At 27.8% G+C, this 15,327-nt stretch overlaps 2 protein-coding genes across 3 annotated transcripts; both read left to right on the top strand.

The window, feature by feature from the left end:
- Positions 1-594: 594 nt before the first annotated feature.
- On the top strand, positions 595-4,536 carry LOC110612340 (coiled-coil domain-containing protein 25). 2 transcript variants are annotated; one of them, XM_021753097.2, is made up of 6 exons: positions 595-949; positions 1,649-1,809; positions 2,087-2,190; positions 2,292-2,379; positions 2,586-2,647; positions 4,015-4,536. In XM_021753097.2, the coding sequence occupies exons 1-6, from the start codon at positions 837-839 to the stop codon at positions 4,165-4,167; spliced, it is 681 nt and encodes a 226-aa protein (XP_021608789.1). In that variant the 5' UTR covers positions 595-836; the 3' UTR covers positions 4,168-4,536. The 2 variants fall into 2 exon arrangements, with proteins under 2 accessions (XP_021608789.1, XP_021608790.1); XM_021753098.2 differs by having other exon boundaries at positions 597-949; positions 1,649-1,776.
- Positions 4,537-9,582: 5,046 nt separating this feature from the next.
- LOC110612087 (la protein 1) lies at positions 9,583-13,765 on the top strand. Its single transcript, XM_021752748.2, has 10 exons — positions 9,583-9,795; positions 9,889-9,967; positions 10,083-10,232; positions 11,065-11,207; positions 11,318-11,466; positions 11,625-11,729; positions 11,819-12,239; positions 12,518-12,665; positions 12,784-12,862; positions 13,452-13,765. Exons 1-10 carry the CDS (start codon positions 9,745-9,747, stop codon positions 13,546-13,548), a joined length of 1,422 nt encoding a protein of 473 aa, XP_021608440.1. The 5' UTR covers positions 9,583-9,744; the 3' UTR covers positions 13,549-13,765.
- The last annotated feature ends 1,562 nt before the right edge of the window (positions 13,766-15,327 follow it).

Genomic DNA, 15,327 nt, shown 5'->3' with positions numbered 1-15,327 from the left:
TTCATCTTTTATAAAAACCTTTATATATATTTTTAATAAATTTTATTTTTAAACTTAAAATTAAATTGTTTTTATTTTTTATAATATAAATTATTTTTTAAAATAAATAAAAAATTATTTTTTAATATATATAAAATAAAATAAATAAAAATTATGCAATTAAACGAATATAAGATTATGCATGCATTTCAAAAATTGTACACAAAGATAATGACTCCATTTTTATTTATATGAAAATGTGTATTAACGAAAATAATAAAATAAAAAAATAAAATTTTAAACATCTTAAAATAAAAAAATAGTAAAACACTTAATAAAATTACTATATTTTTAATTTAGTAAATATATCTATAATTTTTATTACTAATTTCAATTTTTATTAAAATTTAAAAATAAATATTTATTATAATATAAAAATCATGTTCTTTATAATATATTAATTAAATAAATTATTAATATAATGTTTTTTAAGCATCCGCTCTATAGATATTAACTCTATTAACATATTAAGATTAAATTATAATTATAATTTTATATAAAAAAATAGCTAATTAAAAAAAAAATTTCCGTACCTTCAGGCTTCATAAAATACTCGAACGTAGCTCATAGAATGTTGTCGTGAGCGCTCCGAATTCCAAAAGTGTTGTCGTTTTGACGGAGACGGTCGGCTGTAGCTCGACCGAACAGCCTCTGGATTACGCTTAGGGTTGTCCAATTCGGCTTTACTTCGACTCTTGAAAAGAGAAAATCCAACGAAACAGCAAACAGAGATTGTGAATATTGATTTTGAAGAGGAATCAGAGGAAGAAGAGGTATAGAAGGTGAAGAAATTCAAAATGGTTTTCTATTTCAAAGCCCGTCCAGAAGTAGGAGATTACACCATTTTTATGGGTCTTGACAAGTACGAGAACGAGGAGCTTATCAAATACGGTTTCCCTGAAGATATTTGGTACTTCTATTAAATAATCATAGTCTTGCAATTTATAATCTTTCTTTGGCAATATAGCTGTTTGGCTTTGTGATTTGTTGATTTTTGTTCTCAATTTCCCTTTCTTTTAGTAAAACTTTTATGTTTGATGGTGTATTCCAGTTGATTAAATATTCAATTGTGATTTTGAGGAGGTTTGAAATAAAGATTTTATAAGAATTCAATTCAATTCATTTTTTTTATCAAATTTTTGTTTAAAATGTAAGAATTCATTTTTTATAACTTACAAAATTTTCATTTTTAAAGAAAATTGCATGTTTTTGTAAGGATTCATTTGTGTTCTTTTCTTGCAAATTAATGCATTTTTTAATTATATATATTTTTTTAAAAAAAGTTCTGGTTCTTATAATGGTTTTTCGAGCTGGGCATTAATTAGAAAACTGAAAACCACAGAAGCTACAAATATATTGAGAAACAGCTAGGCTTGGATCTCTTGTGCATTTTGAACTAGAGAGCACATGCCTGAATTTATGTTCAAATTGCTGTGTGGGAGTTGTATAGTGGGTTCCTCTTATCTAGTCATTGTCATGATTGTTTCTAGAGGACCACCCCCCCCCCCCCCCCAAAAAAAAAAAAAAAGAAAAAAAAAAGAAATTCTCTATTCCTCTAGCTAAAAGAGTTAAGGTAAGGTACTTTCTTGGGGGTGTTTATTTGTTTCAGGTTCCATGTGGACAAAATGTCTTCTGCTCATGTTTATCTACGATTGCGCAAAGGACAGACTATTGACGATATAACTGAAGGTTTACTGGAGGACTGTGCTCAGCTTGTCAAGGCAAATTCAATTCAAGGCAAAATTTCGAAATTTTTTTATCATTTTTATGGTGATTCAATTGACTTCTATGCTTATAGTCTGGCAAATAGATAGCACAATGTTGACTTTTCTGCTTGATGGTTTATTATAACAGGCATGCTCTCGTTAAACATCCATACCATGGTTGTAGCAAATAAGCTTATCCTACTAGCATGAGTTAGAAACACTATTATTAGCTGTTCCATTTAACAATGTATTTTTTTTCCATTTAAAATAAGAGCAATGCTATAGCCTACAGAATTAGTAACTTTTTTATTATATAAAATTGTTTTTCTTTCACATTGCAGGCAACAAGGTGAATAATATCGAGGTTGTTTACACTCCTTGGTCCAATTTAAAGAAAACTGCTTCCATGGATGTTGGCCAAGTCAGCTTCCACAATCCAAAGATGGTGAACCATTTTGAATTTACTCTTATGCTTTCTAGAGTCTAGAATAGTATTGTGCAGATGTGTCCGTGATATATTTTTCTTATACTTTGATGCTATTTCAGGTTCGAACTGTGAGAGTGGAGAAGCGGATAAATGAGGTAGTTAATAGATTGAATAAAACAAAAGTGGAAAGAAACACTGATTTGAAAGGTGAATATACTAGCTTAGCTTCCTTTGTTTACATAACTTACAAGTCTAAATTAATGCAGGGACTTTTTTTTCTTCTCTTCTTTTATGAAGGATTGAAAATGAGGACCAGACTTTCTATTATTATTAATGTTTTATGTGTCCTATTTCCTGCATGTGCTACACTTGATGATGCTCATATAATAGTTATTCACTAAATATCTTTGCAGCTGAGAAGGAAGCAGTCAATGCAGCAGAAAGAGCAGAGAGAAAACTTCAACTAAGGGATAAAGTGAGTTGTATATATTAATAGATGTGTGCATGTGAGTGAGAGAGAGAATGTATGTGTGTTTATATGTGTTCTTTTTCTCCTTTGTTTGGTCAGTTTATATCATTAGGATAAGAGATTTTTAATGTATGGTTGCAACATGGAATACAACTGCTCGTACTCTCTCTAGCATCGAATGGCTGCAATGACATTGGATTGGATTCTGGTGCATGAGATATTAATATGAACGTACCTAGTAAAAGAGACTGCTTATGAACCTCATCTTGCTGCTGATCTTAAGTTAGGTCAATTTGCATTAAAAATTTGGACATAAGGTTCCATTTGGATCCTTAGCTTGAGGTCTCAGTATTACTTCCTTAGCTTCATGTTGGTCATGCTTGAATCAAGTTGCTGACTGTAGGAGCAGAAGAGGATGAGCTTGCAGAATTGGATGCTTAAGTATTCCCTCAAGCAATATGGGATTAAATAGCTAACAGAAATCCCTAACTTGGAAAACTTATTTACAGGCATAAATATTTCTTCCTAATTGATTTCCAATTTCTTAATCTAATGCATGAGTAGAGGCATAATTATAAATTTAATGCATGATTATAGACATAATTATATCTGTTCATTTTGCACCTTTCTTATTTTCTACTGAGTATTCATACTCCTGGCAGAGTGCACAGTGATGCTTCTGATGTTGATAACTTTGTGCTGAGTGCTCTCTCACCTATTCTATTGACAAGGTTTTTGGCTTAAATGAAAGGTCAACTTAATGAAATATGAGACTGCATCAATGTGGATGTTTGGTCCTTTTTTGTTCTCATCTTTCTCTTCATTTTTAGAGACAAAAATCCTGTGCCATTGATTTTCAGTGGACATCTCAGTTTTCATCTTCCATGAATTTGGAATTGTGAAGTTTATGTTAGGATTTATTTATTATTATTATTTTTTTTTTTTTTTTTTTGGGGGGGGGGGGATATTGGTGTTTATTGCACCTGATCAACTTCTAATACCCTCATGTCAAAAAACAAAAAAAAAAATCTAATACCCAGTTTTTTTGTCTTTACTCTGTATCCGACTGAATCTCCACCCTACCAACTCTCCTGATTAATAGATGCATCCCTTAAAATCTATCGAATGGATAGGCTCTATCCTCTTCTTTCCCTTTCATTTGTAAGCAACTAAGCATATGATTGCAGAGTCTACGAGATTAAGAAACTTCTGCTCTCTAATTGTTAAGGTAACATTTGTTTTCAAAGGAAAATGCAACATCTGCTTGCTTTGTCACATGAAGATGAAAGACGGGAGTACTCTTTGGAGCCATCTTTCCTCATTTTGTGTATTTCATGCAAGTGTCAATAAAAATCAAAAACTCCTTTTTGCAGAAACGACAGGAGGAAATGGAAAGGCTTGAGAAGGAGAGACAAGCAGAGATAAGGAGCTACAAAGGTTTGATGGTTTCCGAAAAGATGACATCTAATAAGCAGATTGCAGCTGACAACAAGTCCTTACAGGAACTGGAAGATGACTTCATGTAAGCACAGTTTTATTTAACTGTTAATACCAAGCTTGCTGCCTCTCAAGACAAGAAGTTTCCCTCCTCCAAATAAATCGCCTCAGTTTCATGCATGTTCATTCTATGATATTGTTAAGGAAAGATCCGAAAGATATGTCGAACACCGAGCATTAGGCAGAGGATGAGGTAGAGGGATTAACTTTCTTTATAGTGACCTTAAATTGTAATTGGGTGATGATGATGAAGAAAATTGTAATTGCATGATGATGATAAAGATGATCAAGACTTGCATTGATGATTATGTGATCATTGTTTTTGGCGGAAATAACCTTTTTACCTAATGTTTATACATATTTGCATTTTAATTCAAATCTTTTAATTTTAATTTAATTAGCTTAATGTTTGTATTTTGATGTAATTTTAATTAATTTATAAATTTTTAAATTTGATAATTTATGTTAAATTTGATATTAATAATAATTATTTTTTAATTAGTGAATTGATTGAAAAAGGTTTAATATTTATATCATTTTATATTTTAATTAAAATATTTAAATTTTGAATAAATTGATTTAATATTTATATTTGGATATAATTTTGATAATTTTTAAAATTAAAATTAAAGATAAATAATTTAATTATTAAATATATAGTTTATATTTTTATTTTGTATGAATATTTTATAGTAAATATATTAATTAATTTAAAATAATATGTTAATGACAGCCTATTTAATCGTTAAATTATTATTGTATTTAGAATTAAATATATCATATTAAGTAGGAGTTAATATTATTATAGAATTAGTTTATATTTTAAAAAATAATAAAATATTATTTTGGACATTTTATATGAACTCTTTTAAATTAATTAAAATTATACTCAAAATATAAACGTTGGTCTAATTAAATTAAAATATAAAATAATATAAATATTGGTTTTTTTCAAATATTTGGTCATTATGTTGTATAAAAATAATAATAATAATAATATAGCTGATAGCTAGATTATCGAATTTAAAAATTTTTAAATTGATTAAAATTATAAAAAATGTGAAGAGTGAGTGAATTAAACTAAAATTAAAATATAAATATATGCAAATATTGATTCTTTTAAATTAATTAGAGTATCCTGTTACATGGGTTGCACATTTTTAAACTTGTTATAATATTTATAAATTTTATTTATATTATCCAATAATCTAACATTTAATACATTTTTATAAATTAAATAATTTTATTATTTAAATTATTTAACATTTTATTATTATTATTAATAAATTGATTAATATTATTAATTATCTTTAATAAATATTACATTATTATTTTTTTAATATTATAACATTAAATTTTAAAATTAATAGAGTGATTTTTTTTTACAATTTTCTCTAAAGAGTGCAGAATGAATTTTATTGCACTTAAAATATAATTTTATTAGTTATTAGTTAAAATTATTAACAATTTTAAGTTGATTTTTTATATTAAAATTTATCACTGTAATATTTTATAATTTTTCACTTTAAAATTAAATATATTTAATAATTAAAACAACACTATATTATTTAAAAAATTTATATTATCAAATTATTTATAACATTAACTAATAATTTTATATTATCAAATTATCACCTTAATAATTTATAATTTTTATCTTATAAATTTATTTGAATTATCATTCAAATTAAAATTTATATATCATTTTTAATAATTTTAAAAGCAATATCTATATATATTATATAATTTTAATCTCATAAATTTAAATATTTTATTAAATAATTAAAATTATAATAATATTTTAATATTTTCATTAAAATTGAATTATTATTGTTCGATGACTTAATTATATTATCATTTATTATCATCTAATTTTTTTTTAATTTAAAATTTTTGTTTAATAATTTAATATTATCAAAATTAAATTTATTTCAATAATATAATCTTAATTTTGATATTTTCATTTATTAATATATATAACCAAAATTTAAATATTTATTTATAATAAATATTAATTTTTCATTTTAATATTCAAATATAATAATTAATAACTAAAAGAATAACATATTATCTAATACCGTTTCAAAAAAAAACATATTATTTAATAATTTTATATTATCAAATTATTTATATTTTTATAATGATATAATCTTTAATTTAAAATTGAAATATTTATTAAAAATTATATTTTTATCTGAATTAATAATACATAAATAATCTAAATTGAGATGTAATGCAGTTAAACAATAAAAGAACCCACCAGATCATTGAATAGGCAGATCACAATATCATGAATTCGTATTCTATTGAAATTTTACTAATTACTATTTTATGAGAATTATTTCATTCAGATAAATTATAATTATATGCTATTACTTTAATATTATGATAATTATTTTTTATATTTTTAAATAATATTTAAGTTTATTATTTTAATAATTATATATAAAAATTTTAATTTTTTTAATTATCATATATTATATATATCAAAACCTAAAAATTTAATGTATTATATTTTATATATTTTTCATCTATTTTAAAAAATAATATAATGAGTTATTTTATTGAATTTAGAGTTCTATTCCTACGATGATGAATGCCGGGTTTCTCCATCCCCGGGTCGAACCGAAAGTAGCAGTTCATAATTAGGAGGTCTCTACGCCCCCGAATAAATCAGACTCAACCCGTTCATCTTTTTGATCGGATTTCTATGTAAGTCACTCATTCGGATTGGCCCGGCCCACTTCAGCCTTGGAGCCAGCCCTTTTCTAGGTTCTGGTCCTTTTCCCTCAAATCTGGTCACAAAAAGAAAAGGCTCACAGCCCTGCCCATGCACGTACCGAAGGAAATTAAATACTTGTCTGACACAGGGAGGGACATGAGATTATCCCTACATACGTACCTGCACCTAGGAGTAGGTGGTTCTATAACGGAGAGGCCATTTCGTGTGAAGGAGAAGGAAGAGTATAAAAGGGAGGAAACACTCTTCTCTAAGGCTAAGCCTTTTCTAAATTTACAAAACTCCTGTAAAACTCTATTTTCTGAATCTCAGATTATCAAATTCTAATCAAATTTAACGATAATTATAATATTCTATACGATATGATTATGATATAGTATTATAAGAAGTCCAAATTACAAATATTATTATTTATTTAGTCAATTAATTATTAATAAATAAATTGTTTGCATGTATATTTATAAAAATATTAAATAATTTATACTAATTTACCTTTATTATATATATCTAATATAAAGAATAAAATTATCATTTAATTTATATATTTATTTTAAAAATTTTAATGTTATTATATTTTATATATCTTTTTAAAATTTTCTTTAACTAATTAAAATTAATATAAAATATAATATTATCATTTATTTTAAAAATTAAATTTTCAAAAATAAAATTTATGAACTATTTAAATAATTAAGTATAAACACTTACAGATATATTCCGGTGATAAGTGTATCTCAATAAATTTAAGAGATTTTAAATTCTAAAATTCCAATACTCAATTTTTATTTTAAAAAAAAATAAATAAATATAGTTATAAATAATTTAAAAGGGTGAATTATTATGAATAATCTTATTATTCTCCTGCTCTTTCCCTTATTCCCTACCCTTTCCATCCCACTTTTATATATAGTATAGATTAACCCTTACTTTTTTATGCAAAATACAGAGTGTAGACGTGAAAAGTTTTCAGCCATTAATTCAATCAATTTGAATTTATAAATTTTTTTAATTTTTAATTTCAATTCAGTTAATAATTTTAATTTAATAAAATTTAACAAAACCAAATTTTATAGATTAAAACAAAGTAGTGCAGCTACCTATTCAAAATCTTCTATCCCATCGGTTAAAAAGAGTATAATAATTAAAGCATTATAGATAGAAGATAATAATTAATATAATAAATAAATTTTATTTAATAGAATGAAAAATGTTCAACAATCATTTAGTTACTGATATTTCTATTTATTTTTAAAAATAAATAAAGAAAAATTCACTATTTATTCTTTATATCATGAAGAATTTATTAATTAATTTTTTAATTTTAAAAAATATATTAAAATATTGAAATATTAAAAATTTATTAATTAATATTTCGTTAAGTGTTATATTATTTAATTTATGCATTATAAAAAAATTTATTAATTGATTTTTTAATTTTGTAAAAATAAAAATTATTAATTAATTTTTCTGTATTTAAAATATTTTAAATTTTTTATAATATTTAACGGTTAAAATAGATAGAAAAATTAATTAATAAATTTTTTAAAACTTCAAAGATATCTTAATATATTTTTCAAAACTAAAAAATTAACTAATGAATTTTTCTATATTATAGGAATTAAATAATATTTTTTCATAAATAAATAAATACATAAGTTAATTTTAAATGTAAAAAAATTATTATTTAGTCTCATAATTATTAGAAAATTCATTAGTTGATTTTTATAATTTTTAGAACTAATTAAAATGCCCATCATTGTCCATAAATAAGAGTGAGCAGTTCAAATCAAAAAAATTAACCGAACTGAATTAATTCAAAATTTTGATTTAATTTTTTTATTCATTTCAATTCAGTTCGATTTTTAATTTTAAAAATTTTGATTATTTCAGTTCAGTTCGATTTTGATAAAAAAAATAAACTGAACCATTAAGTAATAATAGTATATTATTTTTTATAATATATAAAAATTAATATTTTAATTAAATTTTAGAATATTAAAAATAAAGTGTAAAAAATAAAAAATCCATTAAAAAGCTCAATCGATTAAATAAATCAAAATTGCAGATTCGTCCCTCTTTAATTGATTAACTATTTACAACCTACCTAAGGAAAGGGAAAATTTTTATGCTCTAAACTATTTGCTTAATGGTGCTTACTTTTCGTATAAAGTAAAATACATGCAAGCATTATGGATGGCCAAATAAAAAAAAAGAAATTATAGTAATTTTTTAATTAATGAAATTCATATATTCATAAAATATATTACATAGATCAAGACATCACTAATAATTATAAGAGATCATTAAATTAATAAATTTATTGTCAATAATTTTTTTGATGTATTTCATAATTAATATATTATTAATTAATACATTAATTTTAATAATTGATAGAACACAAAACTTATAAATAATTTAAATAATTAATTATTAGTTAATATAATAAAAAAATTTAATTGAAATTAAATTTAATTATAAAATCAATTAATTATATATCTTGATGGATGAAGATTTTTTAAATTTAAATATGATACAAATCAATTATTGAACACTTCTAATACCGTTATACCAAACAAATTCGTAGGTTTATTTATTTATAGTTACTGTATAAAGTGTGCATTTGAAAATTTATTTTTTAAGAAGGGGTGTTTCGGACCTTTTATTGCCCCACGAAGCAGTGAACCGCGGAGAAGCTAAACCCTCAACCCTGTCCCGCTCCGCAGGGTCAGAACGCACTTAAAAAACTGAAATCCTTCTCTCTCCCAAGCGATATTGCCAGAACCCTAGACGAACTCTTTCTCCTTTTTCTTATCGATCAGCTGCTCTCTCTCTCTCTCTCTCTCTGTACCCTTTCAGCTGCACAGCAATGGCGACGCCTTCTTTGGACGAAGGAACAGCGAAGGAAGTCCTTAGACAGGTCAGTTGCATATAATCTTCAGTACGATTTCTCGTTGAATGGCTTGATTAAGTGTTAATTTCCTTTATTTGATTCCCGCGTTGTGCATCTCAGGTGGAGTTTTACTTCAGCGACAGCAACCTTCCTAGGGACAATTTTTTGAGAAACACTATCAACTCCAGTGAAGATGGCAGTATCCTTGCACTTCAATATCATTGCTTTTTGGTATTTTTTATGAGTTTCGCATTAGGTCAGATTAGATTTTTGTTGTTTGTAAGAAAATTGTTGAACTTGACTCTGGAAAACAGTGGTTAGTCTTGCTTTGATATGCTCCTTCAAAAAGATGAAAGGTTATTTGAAATTGAAGGACGTGAAGCCTGAAGAGGTGCCTGAAGATACCGTCAAGGCAGTTGCTGAAACTCTGAAGAAATCTAGTTCTGTTAAAGTTTCTGAAGATGGTAATATTTCTGATATTTGGCCCCCTTTCTTCATTTTTCATATCTCCCTAAATTATGCGTTAGTTAGATAATGTTTGAATTTCATGATAAGAAACTTTATATATTTGCAAGTGAAGTTGTATTAGCTAACTTCATATGTGTATATATATATATATATATATATATATTGAATATAAAAAAATGATAATATTTTGTTGATTATTGTACTGTAAGAGAATTATATGTTAATTTTTATGTTATTTGAGTGTTGGGCATTAGAAAAATATTCTATATTGAATTAATGAGTGTTGGTATTGAAGTAGGGGCATTTATATCATTTGAACTATTAATTTCTATTAAAACGGTTTTACTTCCAAACAATTTAACATACCAACCAAACGGATTATATCATATTTCCTTGAAAGTTGCTTCCCTGGCAGGAAATGAATTGCTGAGGAAATAGGCCATTTTGAACCAGACGAGGCCTAATAAATCAGCTAGTTAATTTAGGTGGACTGAGGATTCCAAAATCTTTGTGCTGGGGAGCTTTGGTTTAACTGGATGGCTTAGAATGGTGTAATGGGTGTTGTTTAATCCTTTCCTTTGTGTTATTTGGTTTTATAAGGATGCAGCAATTGCTGCATCTTGCAACTATTTGCAGATGATTTATGCAAGTATTTTTTAACAATTCAGGATTTTTAACTTGTTCTCATTGTTGGTGGGACTGGGTTTAATTTGAGATTTTCCCTAGTTGCATATCTGATTGGACTGTTGAATTGGGCTCCAAAACCCATCAGAGTTAAAGTAATCTGTTCTATGCTAACCAAACAGTTTAGTTGCTTCTCTATCTCAGGGAAGAAAGTTGGTAGGATTGCTGCACTCTTGAAGCCAGAAGAGGCAATAGAGCAGTTAGACATAAGAACAATTGCTGCATCACCTTTACCATATGATGTGAAGCGGGAAGATGTGGAATCATTTTTTGGAAAATATGCCAAGGTAATCGAAGATTCCAATAATTGTTGTGAACTGTTTTTTTGGATTATCAATGATGTCATCATGGAAAAGTGTTGCCTCAGATGTATATGGTTGTTAAATACTTAATTCAGGTGTCTAGTGTGAGGATGCCTCGTCATGTGGCTGACAAAAGGATATTTAGCGGCACTGCTTTGATAGAGTTCTCAACAGAGGAAGATACTGAAAATATTTTGAAGCAAAGTTTGGTTTTTGAAGGTGCACAGCTAGAATTCAGGCCCAAGTAAGCTATGCTTGTGATTGTTTATCCTCATGTTAAGCACGCAAAGCTTATTTTTCTTTTAAATTTGAATAATGGCATATGCATATAAAGTATGATGCGACTACAACTTTCTTATTGCAAAATTTTTCCCCCCTTCTAATATATGCTGTCTTTATCAGGAAGGACTTTGATGCAGAAAGAGCAGAAGAGGAAGAGGAATTAAAAAATTCCCGTCACTTTACAAGTTCAAATAATAATAAGAACAATTCAAATGCAGAAGCAAGGTTAGTTACTAAACAATCCTATGTTTACTGGTGAGACTTTTTCTCTTAATGATTGGTAATTAATTTATACCCCCTTGTGATGATAACAGCTATCCCAAGGATTTGATTGTTGCATTTACTCTAAAAGCCTTGTCAGCTGGAGATTCTGTAGAACACAAGGGTTCTCAAGAGCCTGTAAGTGTTGATTCAAAGGTCTGCAAAGCAGATGGAGGAGAAAATTCCTCAAAGAATGATGCTCAAGAAAATGAACAGGAGTCAGACAGTATCTCTGCCGATAAAGAAAATAATGAGATGAATATAGAGGAGGGAAAGGAAGAAAAGGCTGATGAGCAAACTGGCTCCGAAAGTAAAGAAATAAAAATGGTAGAAGGGGAGAAGTCAGGTGAAGGTCCCACTGGAAAGGATAAGGAAAAAGGGGAAAAACCCAAAGCTGATGCCTACAGGGATGACATGAATGTTGTAATGCGTGAGGATCTGAAGGCCGTCTTGGGAAAGTTTGGCACTGTCAAGGTATTATGAAGGGTCCCTCTTTCTAACCATTACATTTTTCCTGCTTGCTTAATTATGTTATTCTTCAAATCAAATGTCGAGACTATCAAGAAGCTGTTTGCTGTATCATGAATTTTTCAACTCTATCCTTGTAGTAGTTTTCTTTCTTTTTCATTCATTTGTTTAGAATGGAGAGAAGCCTGTCTCGCAACTGGTTTGTAGAAGTTGGTCTGGGCTTTTGTGCTTTTTGTATTGCATTGACACCTCATCATATTTGTATAATTTTCTCCTTTGTCAAGTTTGTTGATTTCAAGATAGGAGAGGATTCGGGATATGTTAGATTTGAACAACCTGAAGCAGCTCAGAAAGCTCGTGCAGCTGCTGTCTTAGCTAAAGAAGGTGGTCTAATTGTAAAGAATTTCGTTGCTATTTTAGAACCAGTGACTGGTATGTTCCAAGTTGGGATAAAAATTCAATTCCTGTTGATGGCCCTTTTATGACGCTGCTATGTATTATGGAATGTACACTGATAGGTATCTGTTTCTTTTCTTCTCTGTGGTCATAGGTGAAGCAGAGAGGGAATACTGGAACCTACTCCGGGGCAATCAAGAGAAGCATTGGGAAAATAAGGGCAACCGAGGGAGGTGAGAATTAGTACATTTTATACTTCCTATTGTTATTTGGAAAAATTTGTTTGTAAACCATTTGCAATAGCCGCTATACAATATGTTTATTTACAGAGGTGGAGCTTTGCCCCCAAAGTTTCAAAAATTCTTTACCATAAAGTGTGTGTTATAATTATTATGGAAATGTTTTAGTGAATTCCTTTTTCTTGCCCCACCAAAATGAATGACAAAACTACAATAGTGCTATTATGATATTTGTTACTTAGGTTAAGCCAGAAGCATTTTCAAAATATAATTTTAAATTATACAACACAATTCAATCTATTAATTATAAATATTCAGTTGATTATTGAGCTAACTTTGCTGATAGATTTGCGAATTTTAAATATTTCAGTTCACAATTTATTTATTTGCTAATCCGAGTTTTAGTAATAGGTAGGTGAAATTTTCAAGTTAGTTCATAAGCCACTTATTCTTCTGATATTTTTTAAATAAATAAATAAAAATCCCATATTTGCAATTGTGTATTTATTCTTAACTTATAGTCAAGAAGCTCACCTGAATTCGTGTTGTAACCAATCTAAATTTTTTGTTTGTACTTAAACAGGAGAGGGAAACACCATAGGGGCGGTGGTAAACACGGTTCTAGGGATAATTATTCGACTGGTCGACCAACTAAAGTTCAGAAAGTTGGAGCATCATGAGAGAGAAATTTTGGAACAAGTGAGTTTTGAGATCAATTTTGCACGAGACCCCTAGAATTTACAATGTGAGAACAAGTGCATTTCTGCTTGATCTCCCTGATTTCTGTTATCTACTAGTTAAGTTCAAGTATCTGACAGATACAATGATGTGCTTTTTTATTTTTTTATTTATAACTGAACATAACATAATTTAAGTGCCTCCTTTTACATTCCCTTATTTCATTTGTTTGACATTTCATTACTTCATACATGCAAGGAGATTAGGACCCGACATGATCAAGTTTGTAATAGTTGATATCCATGTTTTGCAACCATTGACGAACTTCATGATGTGCATGGGCCTAGACCATAGTTTTAAATAATGGCCTTTACTTGAAGCAAGTTTAGCAGTGTTACCATTACTGCCGTTAATTGAAAGGTTTTTTTTAAAATTGCAGCTAAAATTGAAGCGAGTTTACCTTTACTGCCGTTAGCAGTGTTACCTTGATACAAGTGTTATGCAGCAGTAACCTGTTTTTTTTTTTTTTTTTGCTTTTCTTTTGCCATTTTCTTTTCACTTCTCTCGCGTTTTGGCCCATAATCAACTGAGATTCTTCATTTTCCTATAAAAATTTGAATTTAAGAGCATAATTCATCAAGTAGACAAGTGGTTTTGATATGAAGGAGATGTAAGTTATTATTTTCATATTTCAATCTCGAGAGGTGGGCAATTTTTGTCTTCTGTAGCTTTGGCTTTGGTGGCAGAGTTCCGGTGGTCTTTGATGATGGAGTTTTAACAAGTGTTTGAAAAATGTATCCTTGGTAGAACTAATGCTCTACCCCCAAAAGAGATGGAATTCGTGTCATAATTTAGAATATATAAATTTTTCGTAATTAAAAACAATAGAAGATATCCTTTTGTTTGTTTTAATTTAGGTATATATATGGAAGATTTTAGATATATTTAGATTGAAGTATAGAAAATTCTGGAATTGAAAAAATAATTGAACTGATTTTTATAATAGTAAAAGTTCAATTTTTGACTAACAAATTAAATAAGGTATCAGTCCTTGGATATATGTAAAGTCTGAGATTATTGCTGGCTTTGAACACATAAAAACCAATATTTTACTTTCCAGCGAATCAACCAATTAACAGGAGTCGACAACAACGCCAAAGGAACAAATCTAAGAAGCAACGGTTAAAAGTGGCGTTGATAGGACTCTTAAGTGGCCCTCCCATGCCTTCTGGAACAGCTAAAATCCTGCGAGTTACAACATGCGAATGTAGTATATTCTACACCAATTCATTAAAGCTAGGTTGCTGATGAGTTTCTAATACCTGTAGAAAACAAAGCAATACAAGCAACCATAGATGACAAGCAACACAAGTGATCACAGAGAAGAAAAATTGCAGCCAAAGGATCCATCTTTTTTTACTAGTTCACCTGCAAAAACCAAACTAATATCATCCCGATAGCCCGTCAGGAGAAGGTATGCAGGAGAAGTAACAACTTCTCATATCCCAGGAGTTTTTGCCTTTTTGACACTCAAAGAACAATTAAATGACATTTTGATTTTTTATGGCAAAATATTTTGTAAAGAGGAATTTGACCGTGCACGTGACAGCGAGACGTTAACATCGCCTGACTGTCACACATAGCGTTTATTATACAAGTTTCTTTTTTTAACAGACTTTAATTTTTTTAAAAAATAAAATTATTTTATTTTATTAATATTTTAATTATTATTATATTATAATAAATATATATTATATTAATTTGATATATTATTTATATAT

The sequence above is a fragment of the Manihot esculenta genome, chromosome 3, assembly GCF_001659605.2.
Source record: "Manihot esculenta cultivar AM560-2 chromosome 3, M.esculenta_v8, whole genome shotgun sequence".
In the NCBI taxonomy this organism is placed as follows: domain Eukaryota; kingdom Viridiplantae; phylum Streptophyta; class Magnoliopsida; order Malpighiales; family Euphorbiaceae; genus Manihot; species Manihot esculenta.
The sequence above is the reverse complement of the archived record's forward strand: the minus strand, read 5'-3'. Positions and strand labels throughout refer to the sequence as shown.